This window comes from Paramisgurnus dabryanus, chromosome 7, assembly GCF_030506205.2.
Source record: "Paramisgurnus dabryanus chromosome 7, PD_genome_1.1, whole genome shotgun sequence".
NCBI lineage: Eukaryota > Metazoa > Chordata > Actinopteri > Cypriniformes > Cobitidae > Paramisgurnus > Paramisgurnus dabryanus.
Genome location: NC_133343.1, coordinates 20510639 through 20533618, shown reverse-complemented (window position 1 = coordinate 20533618; position 22980 = coordinate 20510639). Strand labels below are relative to the sequence as shown.

The 22980-nt window shown below is 36.5% G+C and overlaps 1 protein-coding gene across 4 annotated transcripts in view; it reads left to right on the top strand.

Annotated features, from left to right (window-relative positions):
- The first annotated feature begins 936 nt into the window (after positions 1-936).
- Positions 937-22980, top strand: part of lepr (leptin receptor) — a 62123-nt gene continuing 40079 nt past the window's right edge. For 2 of the 4 annotated variants that reach the window (XM_065239959.2, XM_065239951.2), the window contains exons 1-2: positions 19179-19534; positions 22884-22936. In XM_065239959.2, coding sequence (XP_065096031.1) covers positions 22935-22936 — 2 coding nt within the window. In that variant the 5' untranslated portion in view covers positions 19179-19534; positions 22884-22934. The other 2 variants (XM_065239956.2, XM_065239960.2) reach the window with 2 other exon arrangements.

The window sequence follows — 22980 nt, the reverse complement described above, 5'->3', positions numbered from 1 at the left end:
AGCAAACACTTTATGCACGCACGCACACACCCGCACACACACGGTACGTGTTTGTGGCTGTGTGAATACTCAGAATGGTTTTGCATAACGTGGGAACTTTCTATTGACTTGACTGTTGCTTTTATACTGAGCTAAAGATGTTTTCTCTTCCATACTCCTAAACCTATTTTAGTTCACCCAAAAAGTTTTCATTATTTAGCTCCTTCTCATATTATCGTTTGAATTTCTAATGTCTTTCTTTGTTATTCAAAACACACATGCATATTTGTGACCTTCAAGGTGGTCACCTTTTACTCCCATCGTAACCCAAACAAGACAATTAAATTTTTCATTCGATGTTCTGAAGAACAACAAACACCCTGGGTGAGTGTCAAACGCCATGAAAGTTTGAATTTTTGTGTGAGCTATCCCTTTAAGCCATGTTAAGCCGTTTACTCAAGGAGACTGTTGGTCGGTCCTCACAATATACTGTAGGTGATTTCAGGTTTACTATCCCTGTGGGCACATCTGGTCCCCCCACCTGACCAACAAACACACATTATGGCCGGTCACATTGTGGTCAGTGTTAAACGCATGCACACACAGTTTCTAGTGAAAGATCAATAGGCAGTATTTGTTTAGATGTGGCAAATTAAATGAAAGCTCTTTGCTTAAACCACACACACACACACACACACACACACACACACACACACACACACACACACACACACACACACACACACACACACACACACACACACACACACACACACACACACACACACACACACACACACACACACACACACACACACACACACACACACACACACACACACACACACACACTTGGGCTAATAGTTGATTGGTGTATATTTCTGGCACTCCCTCTCAAAATAGCTCCATGTTTGCCTGGAGACCCGCTGGAAAGGAGAGATGGGGTCTGCAAATTCAACACAACAAAACTGAGCTCTCTTACTTTCTCGAAAACATTCACAGACCGCTTGTTCACATCCTGACTGCACAAGCCACATAGAGAATAAACTTACCGGGTGAGTTTGGCAACTTTTCAGGCAACTTTTTTGCCTGAATAAAGTCCTATTATGTATTCTTTGAACATGCAGATAGTTTTCCCAATGTTAATGCTGGATTATTTGAGCATATAAAGGAGCTTTCAATTGAAAAAAATATTGTGCAGTGTAAAAGGCCACAGATGTTAACTTTGATGTACATTGTGATGATGTGCGATGCCAGATGGTAAATTCAGTGATGGATTTCATTCAATTCAGTTATGACTAACAGATCCTACACGTGTTGTTTTCATTGCTCTACTGTTTCTGTTCATTGGTGCTTTGCATGAGTCAATAAAAAAAGATTCAATGCCAAACTGAATCTTAAAGAGCAGGTATATCATATTTTTGGTCGGTGAGTTCTATCTCTTTCCACATAAAAAGATGTATGCGTGTTTCCCTATATACTATATCATTATATAACATAATATCATTTATATTAAAATGACAGTTTTTCACTTTGATGCAAAAATATTCATAAATTGCAGAGAAATGTTATATTATTGCTTTTGCATTTTGCCAACATATTGTTTGCTATTATGAATATATCCAGTAAAAAAGGATGCACGTTTAGTTACACTTTTTTCGAAACAGAGAGAGAGAGCATTGAGGGCTCTTTCTGATCTAGTTCTTGAGATGTTCAGAGCACACTGTTCAGAATTAAACCCAATTACAGTAAAAAGCGAGTAAAAGCACATCGTGTTGTCTGCTCACAAGTAGCTGTTGATGACTTGGAGAGTCATTTAGTCACTGCATGAGGCTGTTGCTCAGTTTTTGTTTCAAATCTGGTGGTGCTTGTCTTTCTAGTGATAGATGGATCAAAGGGATAGTTCACCCAAAAATGAAAATCCTGTAATTGTTTACTCACTCTCATGTTGTAACAAACCCGCATAAATGTCTTTGTTCTGATGAACACAAAGGAAGATTTTTTGAGAAATGTTTGTACGTGGACCCTATTCATTTCCATAGTAGGGAAAAAGAATAACATGGAAGTATGGAACATGTTGTATAAAACATTTCTCAAAATATCTTCCTTTGTGGTAATCAGAACAAAGAAATGTATACGGGTTTGTAACAACATGAGAGTGAGAAACAATGACAGAATTTTCATTTTTGGGTGAACTATCCCTTTAAGGAAGCTGGTTAGGCTTGAAATGCAGGGTTCACACCAGACGCAGTAGAGGTGGCAAGCGTGAGTAATTTACATGTTACGTCAATGCAAAGACGCGAATTGACATCCTGCAGCACGATGCGCGTAAATGGCAAGGAACGCGTGGATGGCGCGTTCCGCGCAAATGGAGCGTTGCCGCGGAATACGAGCGAGATAGAAAAATCTGAACTTTTTCCGCGCCGCGTTAACCAATCAGTCGCAGAAGCCCCTCCCATGACGATAATTTCCACTTGAATTTCTCGAATTACTAGATTTTCACGCATGGCTTTCAAGTGCGACTGAAGCGAGTAAACTCAAATGTTCAAACGTCTAACTACGCGCAAATAGCGCATTTTTGCCACGGCTGGTGTGAATGCACCATAAAGCAGCCAGATGGAGATACCAAACAAAACATATTGACGCACTTTTAAAAAAAGTACAATTCCTTGTTGCACTTAAATATTTAAGTTTAATCAACTTGAATTTACAATTAATTTCAGCTTTTTTGAGCAGTTGCTATAAATTATAAAAATAAAGTTAAAATAACTTAAGCTAATTCAAGTTTATTTTTATAATTCAAAGCAACTTCTCACTAGTCAAGAAAGTTGAAATTAATTGTAAATTTAAGTTGATTAAACTTGATTAAAATTTAAGTGGAACAATTTATTTTTTTACATTGTAAATGTTGGTGCTGCCTTGAAATAAGTTAATTCAACTTAAAAATATTACTAAAAAAATTAAAATGTTGAATGAAGTAAACTGAATGAAGTAAAATTTAAGTTTAATTAGCTCAAAACAGTGATGCGCGGGTCAATGTATAAACCACCTGCACCCAACCTGCGTTTTCAACTAACCCGCCCGCAACTCGGACAGCAAAAAAAAAAAAAAGAATATAGAAGTAATAGTAGTAATTGTTTAAAATAGTTAATTGCCATCTTTATTTCAAACGACCTGACCGACTACCACTCGCATATCATTAAAAAATATTTTTGGATGACTCATGACCACAGGCTCATTTTGGATCAACCGCGCATCACTGGCTCAAAATTGTCAGCATAAACAATACTTTTTTTTGTTGAGACAACAAATCTTTTTTTACAGTGAACCTCCAACCCCGTATGCCCCACCTCATGCATATGGTTAATTCATTATCTTGGCAAATTTGTTAAATTTAGCACTCTAGTATCCTGTGCTTACTGTAAATCTTACACTGTACAATATTCTTTGCTACCTTAAATTTTTAAGTTTAAGTCATTTTAACTTAAAGGGGCGATTTTCCGGACAGGGTATAAATTGATCCAGGACTAGCCCTTGGTTAAATTAGGATATTTAAGTAGTTTTTACAAACAAAACATACAAAAAATACTGGTGTGCATCTTGAGACAAAACAATGGCACTAATATATGTTAAGATAGTACAAGGAGTTTTTAAATTAAGGCAGATCAAACATAAATTTTAGTCTGGGACTAGGATAAGCCTAGGATAAGTCTGGGAAACTGCCCCATTATTAATCTTGAATTTTCTTATTTTTTTGTCATGATAATAATAAATAATAGCAAGTTTAAATGACTTGTAAATCCAAGTTGATTAAACTTAAAAAAATTTAAACGGTGTATAGATTTACTTTAAAAAATTAGCATGGAAAGTTTGAAAAGGCAGATATTATCTGTTAAAAAGAGTTTTTTCATCCATCATCAGATTGGTAACCAAAATATGTATAAGACCTTATAAAACACAAAATTTCTTATTATTATAAATCAGTTTTCCAGAGCTTTTTCAGTTTTTAGCTTTACAAAAGAGAACTGTTCATATGATTATTTTTGCTGGGTGATCTTGTTGCATTAACACTAATGACTTCAGCACAAGGGCTGTGGACGGGTGTTAGCGCTGGATGCAGAGATGTTTTGGTCATCCAATGATTGTTCAGCAGTTCCAGGAACATGCATGCTGCTTATTCTAATCACCAATTAGTATTAGTGAATCAGTTCAACATACTCTTCTTCCATTCAAATGACAGTATAATCTAGTTTGTGGCTATATTATAATGTGCCATTAGGGCCAGGCTGTTAGGACAGGTGGGGGACGGAGTTTTCTCAGACAGACCCCTCTCAGACAGAGTTCATTATTCTAATGAGGATCCAAAACTTTTTTAAGATTTGTCACTGTCAAAAGAACTTGAACTGCAATTGCTTATAATGTTGATTAATGCATCAGTCACATATATTAACGCTTCGGCATGTTTTACAGCATTGTTCATTGATTTTCTCTGTTTATTTGCAATGAAATATCTTCTTCAAGGCTGGCCGGTGATGCACTGACATCTTTTCCATCACTGGTGCCCAATCTGTTAACTTAAAATGTTGGTTTTGATATAGTCTTGCCATATGAAATTAAAGACCCTCCATTAACTAACATTAACATCAATCAATTTTTGGCATTTTGATAGATCATCATATACAAACCAATTTTCTTTTTTAACTCATAAATGCTTCATCATTTTTTCTTGTGGTGTATAGGTCTCAACAGACATATAGGGTCCTGTCAGCTCACTGCTCACACCCACGCCATCATTTTTTATTTATTTCTTTTATAATTTAGCTCTATTATCCCATGCACATTCATTTAGGAAAATGGAGTGCGTTACACAAATGACTCTATGCTCTGCATTACCCTGTCTGTTGGATCCATAATGCTTTCATACACCTCGAATTGTAAACACTGACATTGAACAGTGCGTTTATGTTAGTCAAACATTTAATTCATGACTTGCAAAATTAGATTTTCCTTCTGTATGTGCTATGAAAGGACACTGAAGATATAAAGATTAAAATTATTTAAAAAATATGTTATTGCTCTTTTATAGATCAGATAAAATGGATGTCTCCATTGGGTTTCAACTTTGTGTCACCATCTGCGATTGAAATTGCTTGGAAGAAAACTAAATAAAATACAATATACTGTAGATATACAAAAGATAAATGAGGCAATTGTCGAAAAACATTGAGTATGGAGCAGCAGTATAAACTTAATTTAGATATAAAAGCTGTCACTGGGATGGTACTGTTTAAAAAGGTCCTAACATTATACCATTTGGTACCAATATGTAACTTTGAGGTACTAATATGCAATCTTTAGGTACAAAGGTGTCACATCAGTAGCTTTTGTACCTTTATTTCTGAGAGTGTTTGGATAAACTGGTTTTGGATACATTTAATAAAAATCATTTAAGTTCATACTGAAAACTTGCACAATATTTAACAATACTTGGCAAATCTAAAGTTATCTACATACCACTGGTTGATTAGTTGTTAAATATTTATTTTGTTCTATGAATATTTCTAATTATACATGTTCCCATTAAAACTAAATGAACTAAAACAAAGAAAAAAAGGCAAGAGAAAGACTATCAAAGAGAAACAAGCCATTCTCCTTGTTTTAAATCTTGTAACTCATCATGGACTTTTAACTGTTGGACTTTTGTAATCTGGTTTAAACATCTGGGAAAGTTTGAATGCAGAAGATGATGCAATGCATTTTGCTTGAGTTTCTTTCATGAAAACATCTTGTCGGTAAAAAAGTAAGCCACTGTAGGTCTGTATAAAGATAGTTTTTATCTTTTCTTTGTAAAAAGTGAAATTTGTAAAAAAGGAATTCTTACACTAACTTATATGAGTGTGAAGGGTTTTAACTGTAAATGATTCTCAGGTCTTTTATTTGTTTGGTTATTGTAGTTGCTTGCACACTATAGAAAATGTATTTATTATGATTCATAAATTATGTAACTTAAATAAGGGTGTCAAATTAAAACATTAAATCAGATAGTGCATTTGCTGTAGGTCACATTTTTCCTTATTCCACTTTAGAACACTTTTTAAACAATTTTAAAAAGATCACTAAACAAATGTAAAATATTTGTCAAAGATAACAAGATGCAGTTTTTAAATTAAGGGTTTTATTATGACGTCTAGGGTAAAAGTAACACCGCATTTCATAAAAAGAACATAACAACAGCAAAATATGGTGGTGGTAGTGTTTTGGTTTTGGTTTCTTTAGCTGCTTCAGGACCTGGAAGACTTGCTGTGATAAATGGAACCATGAATTCTGTTGTCTACCAAAAAAATCCTGAAGGACATCAAGCGAACTTGGGTTCTGCAGCAGGACAATAATCCAAAACACACCAGCAAGTGCACCTCTGAATGGCTGAAGAAAAACAAAATAAAGACTTTGGAGTGGCCTAGTCAAAGTCCTGACCTCAATCCTATTAAAAAGGCGGTTCATGCTCGAAAACCCTCCAGTGTGGCTGAATTACAACAATTCTGCAAAGATGAGTTGTCCAAAATTCCTCCACAGCGCTGCAACAGACTCATGGCAAGTTATCGCAAATGCTTGATTGCAGTTGTTGCTACTAAGGGTGGTCCAACCAGTTATTAGGTTTAGGGTAGCACTTTTTTATAGGGCCATGTAATTTTGGATTTTAATTCTTATTAATAACATAAACCTTCATTTAAAACTGCATGTTGTGTTCAATTGTGTTATCTTTGACTAATATTTAAATTTGTTTGTTGATCTGAATGAGGAGATTCCCCCGTTCATATGTAAAGCGCTTTGAGTACTGAGAAAAGCGCTATATAAATGTAAGGAATTATCTGTGTGACAAACATGCAAAAACATAGGAAATCTGGAGATGGGCCAACACTTTTGACACCACTGTATTTTACCACATCTTATAAATATGTGACTCTCCAACCCTTTCTGTAAAATCCAGGCTAAAGTCTCATGATATAATTATGAGTTATAAACATCAAATTTTGATTCCAAACAATAGCCTTAGTCAATATTAAAGATATCAAAGTTATATTTTCACATAATGTTCTTAAGGGTCACATACTGCATATGTGTTTGATTGTTTAATGTGTGTGTTCGCAGCAGTCAACAGCCTAACAAACTGTAACATATCTGCCTTACAAGTCAACACATTTGAAGCAACTTCTGGCTGCCATTATTTTCTTGATTACAAACCATCATCCTGATGATGTTTGACTGTGGGTGAAGAGCCTTTGGTGAATCAGGCCAATTGTTAGTACATCTGGATGCCTCAAAGAAATCACAGTAATGCAGACTGACCCAGTATGGGTGGTATTGCTATTGTATGCTTTAGCTAAAGGATTTGGAAATTAGAGGTTCATGCTGAGGTCAAATGGGACCATCGCTTTTTCAAAAGAAAAAGCTAAATCAGCATGTTTGCATTTAAACAGACACACATACAGTACACGTACATTCGTACTGACTTGCCTGAAATATTCTCAAGTTATAAAGCCAAAACCTGGCACACTGTTAAAATGCTGGCTCACTGTAAAAACTGTTGTAAACAGATTCAGCCTAGTTTGTATATGAGATGGTTTAATTTAATTGGTATGTGACACTTTAGTGGAAAACAGGGAATGGAAAGTCATTTGTCTCATGCTCATTGTTTTATATAACGGGTAACAAAAGTAACCACATCTGCACTTTTAGATTTCCTCGTGACTTTCTTTGAATTGTTTGTATTTTTAGATTTTTTGGCATGTAGCCCTCTTAAATGTGCTCACTTCTGGGAAATGGACATTGTAGTATTCTTTGACTGAAGTCGGCCAGCTGGCATACAACGGTCATGACTTTACAAGCCAGACTTTATGAATTAATGTAGACTGAAGTTAAAGCTTTAATATTGGTGCAGATTAGAACTATTTCTGCTCACACATAATAAACATAAACCATAAGCAAGATCAACTGGAAGTCTCTGAAGCTGCAAATCGGCACAAAATCCTAACATAAACATACTCTCTAGAAGCATCTTGTTTTTTGTATTTATCAGGTCCAGTGCAGAGTGGAAATGTAATACATCAAATAACACACAGATGTTGCAAATCATTTTGACAGGTACAGATAAATATTATATTTCAAAATTATTTTGCAGAATTGTTGTAATTCAGCCTCATTTGAGGGTTTTCGAGCATAAACCACCTTTTTAAGGTCATGCCACAGCATCTCAATAGGATTGAGGTCAGGACTTTGACTAGGCCACTCCAAAGTCTTTATTTTGTTTTCCTTTAGCCATTCAGAGGTGCACTTACTGGTGTGTTTTGGATCATTGTCCTGCTGCAGAACCCAAGTTCGAATGAGCTTGAGATCAGGGCTGTCGCCAGAACATACAGAACGGGGGGGGGGGGGGCATTTTGTTTTCATGGGGGGCACACTTCATAAAGTAAGAAACTGTCCATTTCTCTTTCCAAAGGCTGCAGCCTTTGGAGGTCGCATATGAAGGCTGTATTCGTAAACAAGCTTGGTTTATTTAAGTTAACAGAGTATTAGACTCGCAAGTCGTAAGCATATTACAAGAATTTATGATCAACTAAGAATAATTAAGAATATTCAACTTTATAAATGTTAATATTCTGAAATAAGACTTGATGAAGTACTGTATGCAGCCTACAAATGCAACCTCTGGAGGCTGCAGCCTTCGAATTAAGAAATGGCCACAGCCTGAACAAACTCAATTGAAATAGGCCAATACAAGTCCAGTCTACAATGACAAAAAAACACATAAGTAACATCATGCCTATACACGATAACGAGTCTTCAGTTCCTCCAACAACGCAATAACAACAATACATACCAGGTAGCAATAAAAAAAGTGATCTGTAGCATATAAAAGTGTACTCACCTTAAAATAATCACAGCCGGTAACAGGAGTAAAATCTCATAAGAACTCAATCTTTCCTCTCATGTAGATTTTTCGCGTGAGGTTTTCTCAGACATGATCTGAATGAGCTGATAATGGCACAAAACCGCTAAAATTTTATTTTTTGACTGCTTACAATAACCAGCTGTGCCAAAGGAATAACGAGTGACATAAACCTACAATACGGTATGCTTACTGTATAACCATCTTATCATTTATATCTATGTACCATTCTACAACCAAACCCTTTTATTTTAATAAACAGAACGTCTGATACAAAAATTGAGTTTTGCTGGAGACTTGCCATTGGATGTTGTATTTGAATAAATTAGTAGGCGAGTCTAAGAAAGGATTACAATGGCTATTTTTGAGATGTTTTAATATAAATGTTATTTTGTTTCATATAATGATGTTTTATATTATTATGTTTATGTTTTTTAATTTACCATTGTAGAGTTTGGCCATATTAGGGGGGCACGCTGTGTCATCTGGGGGGAACTGCCCCCTAATGTCTGCCCTTGGCGACGGGTCTGGGTCACAAACAGATGGCGGGACATTGTCCTTTGGGACTTTTTGGTAGACAGCATAATTCATGGTTCCATTTATCCAGCAAGTCTTCCAGCAAAACAGCCCCAGACCATCACACTACCACCATCATATTTTACTGTTGGTATGAAGTTCTTTTTCTGAATTGTGGTGTTATTTTTACGCCAGACGTAATGGGACACACACCTTCCAAAATGTTCAACTATTGTCTCTTCAGTCCATAGAGTATTTTCCCAAAAGTCTTGGGCATCATCGAGATGTTTTTTGGCAAGTCTGAGACGAGCCTTTATGTTCCTTTTGCTCAGCAGTGGTTTTCATCTTGGAACTCTGCAATGCAAACCATTTTTATCTCTTTCTTATGGTGGAGTCATAAACACTGACCTTAAATGAGGCAAATGAGGCCTGCAGTTCTATGGTTGTTATTGTGGGGTCTTTTGCGACCTCTGGGATGAGTCGTCGCTGCGCTCTTTGGGGTAGGTTCACCACTGTTTCATGTTGTCACCATTTGTGAATAATGGCTCTTACTGTTGTTTGCTGAAGTCCCAAAGCTTTAGAAATGGTTTTAGATCTTAAGTGACAAATCTAATAGATCTCAATTACTTTCTTTCTTATCTTTGGATCTCTGCATGATGGTTAGTTTTTGAGGATCTTGTGGTCTACTTCACTGTCAGACAGGTCCTATTTAAGTGATTTCTTAATTTAAACTTTGTGGCAGTAATCAGGCCTGGGTGTGGCTAGAAAACCTGAACTCAGGTGTGATAAACCACAGTTATGTTTTAACAGTGGGGGCAAACACTTTTTCAAACAGGATTTTGTTTTCCCTTAATAATAAAAACCTTCATTTACAAACTGCATGTTGTGTTATCTTTGACTAATATTTTAATTTGTAGTGATGATCTGAAAAATTAAAGTGTGACAAATATGTAATACCATAAGACATCTGGAGGGGGCCAACACTTTTCACACGACTGCATCTTCCTTTGTATTTAAAGTAAATTGGGTAACACTATACTTGAAGGGTTTTCATAAGACTGCCATGACACCTTCATAATCATAACATGACATGTCATGAACATGAAGAAGATTTTATGCACATTATAACTTTCATAAGTGTCATTCAATTTTGACATTTTTAATGCATAGATGACATTGTTTGAGATGTCTGTGTCATGAAAATTTTAGAACCAAGTGTGAGGAAGAACAAGTTCTGTTAGTTTTCAGTTTTTTATGTATTGTGCACCTGCATAAAGTTAAGTATAATATTTGATGTGTCTGTTGCATTTTTTTTAAGGTATTTACAGTTATTTGACATAGTATTAACACTTATTGACATTTTAATGACAAGTTCAATTTGTATCACTGTAGTTGAGGTCAAGAAAAATATTCAACTATTTGACAGAGTAGTAACACTGAGGGCCCTATTTTAACGATCTAAGCGCATTGTCTAAAGCGCACAGCACAAAGTCTAAATGGGCGTGTCCGAATCCACTTTTGCTAATTTAACGAAGGGAAAAATGGTTTGTGTGCCGAGCTCATGGTCGAAAAGGGTTGGTCCTTTTTTTATGAGTAATGGGAGTATTTTGGGCGTAACGTGCAATAATCCAATGAGAGTCTCAGCTCTCATCCCCTTTAAAAGCCAGTTGCGCTGGCGCTATGTCTAATCCTTATTTAGATGACAGACTTTGTAAACTGAAAAACTAAGCGGAGGAAGAAGATCCCCAGTTTAAGATTAATGTTAAATAATTGTGTTGTTTTTCACTTGTATTGAAATTGTTATTTTTTTATTAAAACCTTTAAAACCCGTTTTCTTTAGTCATGGATGTAAAAAAGCAGGCTTTTAATTGCTTTAAATGTATGGCTATCCAATATCATCAACAAAGTGTAAGAAAAGGTTTGTACTCTAAAAATACTTTATTTGTAACAAACAGGAGATAAAGAATTTACAAACGGCTAATCAGCACTTGGACAGCATCATGAGTTTTTTTTAAGCATTACTTAAAAATGTTTCTCATCTCACCATATCCACAGATACAGAGTCATCATATACAATAAATTCAGGAGGTAGCATTAAAAAAAACATTTTAAAACAGATGCATTTGTTTAAAGCAAAGCATTTATTTACTAACCAGTCTACAGGTGAAGCAGCACTCTTCTAACGTCTCATAATCAGTCCTCATTTATGTCCAAGAGACTCAATAATAATCTTTTACATTCAATCCTTTAATCTTTCATATTTAAAAGCGTTTTTGTGCTGTTGCGCATTCGTGTGTGAAAAGCAAACCCGCGTTTTCGTCCCGTTTATAGGCGCATATTACTAACGCGCTCTTTAAATAACAAAAAACATATTGCGCCATTGACTTTAGACTTTAGACAAGGTTTTTGTTGGTCAATGGCGTAGTCTATTTTAGTTGCCTCAAAATAGCAACGCGCCAACAATGCGCCTGAACACACCAATTGTACAGGTTTGAAACAACTTGAGGGTCAGAAAATGAAGACAGAATTTCTCATTTTTCTGTGAACTATCCCTTTAAGACCTATAGTGACAATTGCATCATTTGGCAAAGAGCAATAAGACTTTAGCCATTTACGTATTATGACGTAAACAGTCTGATTAACCTTTAGGCTAGAGGTAATTTCCTTTTGTTTAGAAGACAGCATTACTTATTCTGTCTCTCATGGTCGCTAAAACAAATTGAATTATTGATCTGCCGACACACATTTCGTTTCCCTACATCTGCAGGGAGGTAAAGAACTCAATGCTATGGTTTGCATAGCTTTACGTAGCTGCTATATAAAAGTGTTAAAACTTTCAGTAGTTAAACATTCACTGTTTATTTTTCTATTTCTAGTGGACCGTGGTCAGTGCTGTTTCTGGTCAGTAAGTAGTTACTGTCTCGATATGACTTGTCTTCACAGAGACTCATTCATATTGGACATGGCACAGACCCAGCAACAATTGGGTGGAACGCAAACATATAGACCTTCCAGACAGAGTGAGAGGCTCTCTTGTATGATTTTAGGGGGGAAAAAATGATTGTCCATGATTTGTACCCTAGCATACAGTAAGAGATGAATGGATTGCTTATTATCTTGGTAAGTCAATATTTGGCAGAAGTTGTTTTTTGAATGTGGTCTACAGAACAGCAGTTGGAAGCAGACCCCCTGCAGTAATCTGCTTTTAAGTGCCTCGCTCGAGAACACAATAATAACACAGGAAGAATTACTAACAGCCATTGTAGGCTTTGATCCTTAGGCATTAAGCTACCAGCACCTCTTCTCTTTCATATAATTCACATAATCGGAACCATCCTGATTCATCCTCAAAAGTCCTCTTTTAAGGTGCAAAATCAAGATTTTGTCTTTAGGTCTTGTTTATTTGTACATAGCCTACTAACTTTCTGTCACAGTGATTGTTTTTAATTTAGTGATTGACCCTGTAAAGTCAGATATTAGTGTTTTGAGTTTGTCACACCACAGAAAAATGCGTTATTAACCAACCAACTAAATTTGAATGATGAAAAACAAGTACAAAAAAATAAGTTATCAAAATCTTAGGCAGGATTTTCTGCTCTCGGGCAGTGGGGGTGTGTCTGTTGTCAGCATGTAAACCACGCCCACTCACGGGAAAGCTGCCGTCTCTCTCAACTTTCAAATACTGATACAATCTAAATGGATGCTCGCGAATGTGTTAAGGGTGGGGCTAGTGGTGGCCGGTGACTTCTTTTTTTGAGGGTGCATGATGTGAAGTTCAAAACAACATAGGACGTCATGTGTGTGGTTCGTAATTTCAAAATATGTGTTCGGTGCGTCGAGGAAACCTATGTGCATCACGTGTCTTGTCAAAATAAGTGCCTGCTGCAGACACGACTAAAGGTAGGCACTTATTTTGACAAAACACGTGATACACATGGTTCACATGACACAACAAACATATTTTGAAAACACGAGCAGCACACATGACACTCCGAACACATATTTTGGGTGGGGCCATGTGCGGTGGCTCAGACAAGTGCATCATCGAGCCACAGCGCATGGCCCCCTAAAAACTCCTGAACTCAGAAATGAAGAAATACTGTTTAATGATCTGACTCTGCAATTCAGTGCTACATAGTTTACAGTCTTTGTGGTGTGCCACAGCATTAGATTTCTAACATCTAGAAACAATTGTCAAGATTGAATTAAATAAAGACTATTAACTTACACACTTTAAAGCTTGAGAACCAATGTGGTAAATGTTCAAGACATTTCAGAAAAAATGTCAAAGATTATCATACCTGTCAACGCTCCCATTTTTGCCGGGATTCTCCTGTATTTTACCATTCTTTACCGCCATCATCCCGTTTAAACAATTTCTCCCGTATGTTTAAATCTATAAAAACATTTAAACGGCCGTAATTGATGTTTGCTAAATTCACCTCCGGTAAAGCAGGCAGCAGTATCTGTAATATTTCACTCAAACCATACCCGCAAATAAAACAAGAAAAAAGATGGGTGGAGGATGACGATCTGCGGCAAAGCTACAACCCTCACGCCATTTAGATGGCACGTCCGCCCCCAGCATACACACACTCACATATTGGGTTGTGCCATGTGCGGGCTGTTTTTTCTAAACTTTGCGTACCTCTTTTTTAAGACTGCTGCTTGTGCTTTAATTCTTAACTCTGAAGGTGTTAAGAGTTAACAAGTCCACGTGGGTGCACCGGAGTCGTATTTTGGGACAGACTCGAGCATCATTTTTACGCTTTGAAGTGTGCTCATCAGCGCCTCCTTTGCCCCCTTTTATGCGGTCTTCAGCGAAGCCCGCACTGCAGCAGGCTTCGCGCACTTTACCAACCCAGAAGTCCTTGCGAAAGGGCAGTCAGACCAATCAGACGACGGAAGGGAGGAGTTCACACTGACGGGCAACTTCTCTACCCATTTCTGGTGTGATGCTTGAGTCTGTCCCAAAATACGACTCCGGTGCACCCACGTGGACTCGCATCAAGGGTCCCTAAAGTCTGGACTACGTGATGTCATCAAAGTGTGGACTCTGAGGAGGACCACAAGTCCGGAGTGTGCCATTTGGGACAGGGCCATAGACGGTTTCATCGGACGCACGTGCGCTAACGCGATACACGATCCGAACGTTACTTCCGGTTTCGTTTTTTTTAATCGTCTAACTAGTTGCTAAACTGATCTCTTAAATGCCTCGTCGAAAATAACAAATGTATTGGTTTCCTATGTAATCTGTTTTTTTGCTTGTTATATAAATAAACTACGTTTAAAGAACTTTGTTGTTATTTATTCTTAGCGGAGTTTACCGGAAGTTACGTGCGGATCACGACAGCCGCTTGTTTATGTTGTTACTGCTGAAACCGTCTATACAAGACTACACACTGAGACAGGGAAAAGACTGGGATACAAAACAATGAACTAGAACACTACTCTTGACAACTTGACTTCTAGTTAACACACATGAACAAACATAGGGACAAAACCAATTAGCACAAGACTGCAAACACAATGGCATTAAATAGGGGAGAACTAAACTAGGGAACGAGGACACAGGTGAAAGGAGTTAACCAATAATGAATATTTAACGAGGAGAGAAGGGTTTTTAATCCCAATGTTGACAGGTATGAAGATTATAAAGTTCTCCTATTATGTATATATCATTTTGGACCAATCATCCACAAGGCAAGAAGTGTGTCAAGAAGTAGTTTAACAATAACCCAATAATGCATTCTGCTAACCAATCACAATGCTATCATAAGTAAAATTCCAACAATCTAGCAAACCTCTTGCATTACACACATACACCGAAAACACTTTGCATGTGTGTTAATCTGTGCTGATGAATCAGATGCTTTACTGTGAGTCAACTCATCAGTGTGGGTTAATTGAAGCTGTGACTTAGAGCTTGACTGGGTGTCAATTCTGTCTCGGACCAACGGTTTCATATGCAGAATTAAATGCCCCTATCTTTTGACTGACCTTTTAAGGCTTGCAGTTGTACATTTCCGTGACAATCGTGACACGGACGGTTGGTTAAATTGTTAAAATACAGAGATGAGCATTAACATCATGTTTTTGAGAACACTTGTATCTACTCGCAGACGAAAGAAATAATCAATTCGGTATATTCTTTAGCCAGGCCAAACTTTCCTTATTATTTTCTCTTCATTATTATTTTCCTGCTGTCGAAATTATCCTCCTTCTTGTGATTTACTATAATTATACCTGATTATGTAACAAAATGCATTCATTATACATACTGGGTTGTTTTTCTAAGCAAATGCGATACTGCTGAGATGCTCTTGACCTGTCTGCATGCAGTGTATTGAATATATGATGCTTTGCAGGCTGATTAGGGCAGCTATCCTTGTAATTAGTTAGCCCATAAATCTCACAGTCCTCCTCGTAATATATATTTCAACCAGAGGAAATAACGGTCCTCATTCACTGTGTGAATTGGCCAAACACATTAGGTGCCAAAAGAGTGCTTGTCTTTGTCATTGATTGTAAATCTGCTTTTGTGCTCAGAATGTTGTAAAATTCTCTCACCAATTGCTTTCATTTCATTCTCTAGAAGGTTTCATTGTGTAACCGTGTCCTCTTTGTTGTCTTTTTATCATTCAGAGATATATAGTATCAAAGCTACACATTTAATTGAGAGGTATTTGATGCTAAACTAAAGAGTGGGATAAAATTGTAATGAGGAAACTTTTGAATATTTCATCAGTTTTGCCCGCATCAGTTCTTTTAAGAACATGACACATTTTGAGTGCATGATGTCATAACGTTAACCCTCCAGGACGACATCATCAACATATTTTTGTGTTCAACCTCTCTTTCATCCATCCAAAGAAATGCATTTGCCACCCATTCAGTCCTTTGATAAGATTGAATCAATTCATATGAACTGCATGGCATGCTGGTTGATGACTAACACTGGCCAATGACTCTTTAGCTTTGGTATTTCAAAGAAAAAAATGTGTAGGGCTTTGATGTTTTGTAGATTATATGGTTGTTTCAATGGTTTCATTGTTTTTTGATGGCTTGAATTTATAAAAATCATACTAGATCAGTGCATCGTAAGCTGTGGGGTATAATGGCATGCTGTGACTCATTTGAAATGCATCCCATGTTGCAGTCTGCCCTAAGATGCTCATCTGCCCTCACCATTCAAATAGTGTATAGGTCCTCCCAAGCATCAGTAATTTAACTACATAATTATACAATGCATGACTAAACTCATTCTTAAGGATAAGACCCAGGAGAGCGTCGGCACCCCTATACTGTCAGTGAACACCCACACTAATCTGAGGATCATGCAATGCATTGGCTGCCCACATTCAAGCATATACAGTAAATATACCTAAACAAACAGATCAGTCCTGCAGTCACTTTTCACTGCGGCAATCTCAATAACCTTGGACAATCTGTAGTGAACAAAATTAATGGTATAATATTTTAAAAGTGCATTGTGTAACTTTTAGAAGGATCACTCTTGAATGAAATGCAATATAAAATACATAACTCTATTCAGTGGTCTATAAAGACCTTATAAAATGAACCGTTATGTTTTCATAACCTTAGAATGAGCCGTTTTATCTATACAACGCACCTTACATGAAAGAGGTTGTTATTTCGCAAGCCAACATGTTTCTACGGTAACCCTAAATGGACAAACTGTTCTACAGAGCTCGTTTTGTCACTACGTTGTCTCAGAAGATGACATGTTTGTCCTGTGTTGGCTGTATACTGTAGCTTCACCATGTGTTTTGAAAAGGAGGGGTGAGCTGTGGACTAAGCCGTTGGTTGCAATTCACAATCTTACCACTAGATGCCGCTAAAATTTACACAGTGGACCTTTAAAGGGGACATTTCATAAGTCTTTTTTAAGATGTCAAATAAATCATTGGTGTCCTTAGAGTACGTATGTGAAGTTGTAGCTCAAAATACCACACAGATAATTTATTATAACATACTAAAATTGCCACTTTGTAGGTGTGAGCAAAAATGTGCCATTTGGGGTGTGTCCTTTTAAATACAAATGAGCTGATATCTGCCCTAAATGGCAGTGCCGTGGTTGGATAGTGCAGATTAAGGGCGTTATTATCCCCCTCTGACATCACAAGGGGAGCCAAATTTCAATGACCTATTTTTTCACATGCTTGCAGAAAATGGTTTACCAAAACTAAGTTACTGGGTTGTTCTTTTTCACATTTATTGTGACCCAATTGTAGCACTTAAACATGGGAAAAGTCGGATTTTCATGATATGTCCCCTTTAAATAAACAAAAATGTGTTTATCCTGCATTTACAATCAGTTTTTCAGGGAATGCACATATTGATAAAGCCTGAATGGATAAATGTGTCCATCAAATTTGTTTGAATGCATTCTGCAAAAGTAATTGATAACAGCATGGCCTTATTTGCATAATAATGTAGTGTGAAACAGGACATTGTTACAAACACAAATGTTATTCATCTTTTCCTAATTCATTAATAAAGAAAGAAAGTGTATATCAAAATACAAATGACTGTATGTTTGAATATCATTGAAGAATTATACCTATAGTGATGTGCATCTCCAGATCTAATCTTTCAATATCCCCTATGCGTTCTCTGATAAAACATTTTCTGAAATGTTTATATGGTAATAGACTTGATGGTGGATTTGATAAGCACGTACATCTGATTAACATCCTGCTGGCAGTGAGCCGCTGTGGTCCAACCCGCTGTGAGCAGCTGATGGGATACAAGCTGTACTTACTCTGGATCACAGCATACGAAGGGCATCACAGTTCATGTTATGCATTTAAATGGCAAATGTGGGCAGTGGCTGTAGTGACATTGTGTGTTTATGTGAAATGCTTGATAAACATTTAGGCATTTGAGCATCACAGCATTAACAGCATGCTGCTTTGGTGTTGATATCTGTATGAACACATTGTGCTTCAAATAAAAACTTTATGAAGCTTAGGAGAAAGCTTGTGGGCATGTTTCAATTCTGTCATAATATTTAAGGTTAATAAGTTGGTAATAAAAGCAATTATAAGAGAGACATGGGTCTAAGCAGTAGTCAATCGTACAACCTTTATCTAAGAGATCACAACCGCCTCCTGTCTCCAGGGAAAGATAAAGAGAAGTTTATAAATTACATTTCGTGTCTGTATAGTGAATATTACATTGAACTCATGCAACATCATTCCCTGGGAGAGAAGCATGTCACGTGTGGGGCATCCTCGCACTCACTTAGAATAGATGATGACAGCATGGTGAAGTCATGCGGATGACGTAATGTTACTGTACTGCAACCCTGAGAATTACATCATATAAGCGCTGATTTCATGGATGTGTTCATCTCATTAATTTACTAGTTACTCATTATTAAACAGATTTAATAGCATTACAACCATGACAGTGGAATTTTGAAGAGATACACGTGAGTTTAGTGAAAGTATTAAATAAAAAGTTTTAAATTCAAAGAAAAAATTTTGTTACTATTTACGAGGTATTGACAATAGATATACAGTAAATCGCACATGTTTAACAACATAGCAAGTACTGGAATAAGGTAAATATTTATATATATATATATATATATATATATTTTTTTTTTTTTTTCTCAAGGAAGAATTGCTTACATTACAGATGCTGCAGACTTTTCCTTGCCTAAACAATGAAGATGATGATGGTGTGACGCAGTAGGTGAGGCCACGCCCTCCGCTGGGAAACTCAGCTCAGCAGCAAGCAACGGTCGATGCGAGAAAGCCGTTTCAACCCACACAACAGCTCTGGAAACACTGAGAAGGTCATACGCATCTCCTGCATAACGACTGCAGACATTCTCCACTACATGAGGAAGAGCTTAACTTTTTCCTCCAGATCCGGGTCTTTGCCCTAATTTTTGAGTGGAGGATTTGACACGTAAGACTTTGCCAATATAGTTTGATCAAATCTGCGGAGAGTCAGAAGTGCGTGAGCTCAGGTGTGAAATTCTGCGGATATTTCACATCCAATGGTGCCAGTTACAGCGGATCTCAGGGAGCAGTAACTGTTAACGTTAGCCTAATAGCGGTAAGACAGTTTATCTTATTTATAAACTTGTTTTTTAATGACACAGCTTTTTAATGTTGCATGTGTAGGTTATTGTCCACGCGCTGAATAAGATCGTTCGTTTCATGTAAACAGGAAAATGCCCTTTACACGTTTCTTTAGTTTATTTTGTGAAGTTTTTACACGTTGGCAGTGTTTTAATGTCTAGGTTTGCTTAAAAGGTGCCAGACAGGGACAACATTAGACTATTCTTATAGCGCTTTCCTCTTTTCTAGAGAAAATGTCAGGATTTCCGTCTCCATGATGTCAATGAATGAAATGGAAGTTTTTCACCGGTGGATAGCATGAAAGGGGAATAACGTTACAGGCAGATTATTAGATTTCAGTTAACCCGTTTGTGATCTTTAATGGAGCCATTTGTTCTTAATTCTGTAATTAAAAACCACTGTGGTTTAAAATCAGCAAGACTTTAAGGAACAATAGGGTTCTGTTAAAGTGTTAATTAGGCTAATTAGATTTAAGTGTACTATAATTTTTAAAATTATTTTTATATATATTTTATGTTTAATAGACATTCATCGATAGTGGATTTGTTTTTTGGCAAAAACAGACCCATATGCACTGTAAAAAAGTTGGTTCAACATAAATTAGTAAGTTGCTTTACTTGGTTGCTTAAATAGTTTATTTAACTTTAAAATATTAGTTGACACAACAATTTTAACACAACTATATTTTGAGTTTTTTTAATACATTTTATATATTTTTTATATTTTTTATAGGGCTGTCAAAAGATTAATTAATCGCATACAAAATAAAAGTTTGTTTTTGCATAATATATGTGTGCACTGGGTGTGTAATAATTTTGTATATATAAATACACACATACATGTACACATTTAAGACAAATGTTATGTATATTTTTAAAATCTATATATAATAAAAAACATACCAAAATCTATACATATATATGTGTAAAAGTTTCTTAATTAAATACATACATGCATGTGTGTGTATTATTATATACAAAATAATTACACACAGTGCACACACATATATTATGCAAAAACAAACTTTTATTTTGTATTGATTAATCTTTTGACAGCCCTATTCTTTAAGTTGAATTAACTCAAAATTTGAACTTACTTTATTAATTTAACAAATTTTTTTACGGTGTGTTGAATTAAGTGATTTATAAGTAATTTAGATCGATAGTTTGAACCAATCAGTGATATCTTAAAGGTATAGTGGAAGATTTTCCCGAATTTTTGAAAAGAACCGCCCCTCCACTTTAAAAAAAAATGCACATGCGCAACACTCTACCTGCTCCAGAGAGGGAACGCCTATTAAGCGTGTGCATGAGAGAGAGCATGTATGAGCCTAGTTCTTCTCTTCGCCCTGTTTCAATAGCTGTCGGCATGTTTACCGTGTCTGCGCGGTTCGCGACTTGCGCCAGGGTTGGCATTGCTAATCATAGCTTACATCAACTTTTACTAGCAGTGATTTTAAATGAATTTTTCCAAATAGCATGCCAAACTTTACCTGTCGAGTAGAAACTTCGCGTGGGAAGCCCAACCTGTGCTTTTAGCGCACGCCAGCGTGTGAAATAGTCTCCCAAAAACACTCTGGTCTTGTTTCGTCCTTTTCGTCTTCTTGTCATACAATTCGTAGACACTTTTTCTCTTGCGACCCTCAAACATTATGAAAAAACACGATGAGAATGCAAGCTTTAACCAATGGCTGAAACCGTAGACCACCACAAATATACACCTGAAAGTGCAAATGTGCAAAAAGAGAACCTAGGGACGAGCACGTACGATGGCTTTACGTAAACATACAGTATCACCAGAATGATTGACAACTGGGATGACCAATAGTCTTGATGATCCACCCGGAAAAAGAAAATCTTGTGCTTTACCTTTAAATAAATAAGCCTATACTTAAAATATCAGTATAATATAAATAATTCACCAATATTTAAAAAGTTGCTATTTACGCACATAAGGCTGTGATATATCGGTCAACATCTAATGTCCAACTGTAGCGCTTAAAATACTGCAGGTTTCTCCCCTGAAAATGAATGACTGTTATAGGATGTTATAACATCAGTCATTAAATAAGCTAATTAATTCACTTGTTCTGTTAGACGTCCCATGGCACCCTCCAAAGACTTATTGCTAGACTTGACATTAAAGAACCGAAAAATCATTAGCATATCGGTACAACAAAATCGGTCAAACCGATTTATTCTGCACATTTACACAATAATAAAATAAATGCCAGGATAGTACAAAACACCATCCAAGAGCATCTGGACTGGTTTCCATTTCAAAATCCATACCTAGACAAACCACTGATCTTATCAGCCTGGAAATAATCTGGATTAGCATATGGAGTATACTGAGTTAATAGTCATTTTGGTGAGCATTTGGTGTTATGTTATTGACACAGAAATGGAACATCATCAAAGTTGTTTTGATATTTGATAGGAGGGTACATGCATATATGGCATGTTATCACAAGGGCTTTCCTGTAAAAGGGCTTTACTGGAGTGAATGCCCACTTGCCTGTCTCCCTCCATATTTATTATGTTGATTCTGTTTTTATGTCAGATACCTATATCATGTTTGCTTCAGAAGCTTCTGTTAACACCACTTCACTTGGCGTTAACAGATGGTGTGGTAAGCATTGCATTATGGGAGCTGTAGTGTTTTATTTGCTGAATGCATGGCAGGTAATGACGCACTGGCTCTCGTCATGCATACATCTCTCGTAGAAGGCACAATGACTTTTGTTCACTGGGTCACTTTATCACAGCATTGTGCCAAAACAGGTTTTTCGATTACAAAATATAACACACAATAAAACACCAGGAAATGACTCTGCTTATGGGTGTTGTTGCTGTTAACAAGTTTATACAGGCAGGCATACAATACAAAATAATGCTCAACATTGTAGATATAATCTAACGTTTAAATACATTCAGGAGGAATAAGGATGACTTTATTTCCGGTATGTGAAGGTGAATTAAGGGTTCATGGTTGTCATTGACTTAAACAAGAAAGCTTATTTGTCTCCCCTGAGAAAATATAATCAGAGTAATTCACTCAGAAACTGGGGTCGCATTACTGTCTGATACATTTAATGCCAGAAGCAATCTGTGCCTGCTCCAAAAAAAAAAGAAAAGGTTTTATTTTCCATCATGTGAGTCAGGATTGAGTTTTATTACAAGAGCACAAAACTATGCCTGTTTTTTTCCAGTAAAATACTCATTTATGTTAGTTAAAATCAAAGAAGTGTGCCTAAAGGTTTTCCACACAGATGTTCTGATCGTATCTTTTTTTTATGTCCTTTTTCCTACTGCTTACTACAGACTTCATCACTTCTTCAACAAGAGCAATGATGTCCAGAATCAAGTAAAATTATGTAAGTTTTGTTTTTTATTTTATTTCACATGCTCAGAAAAAAAG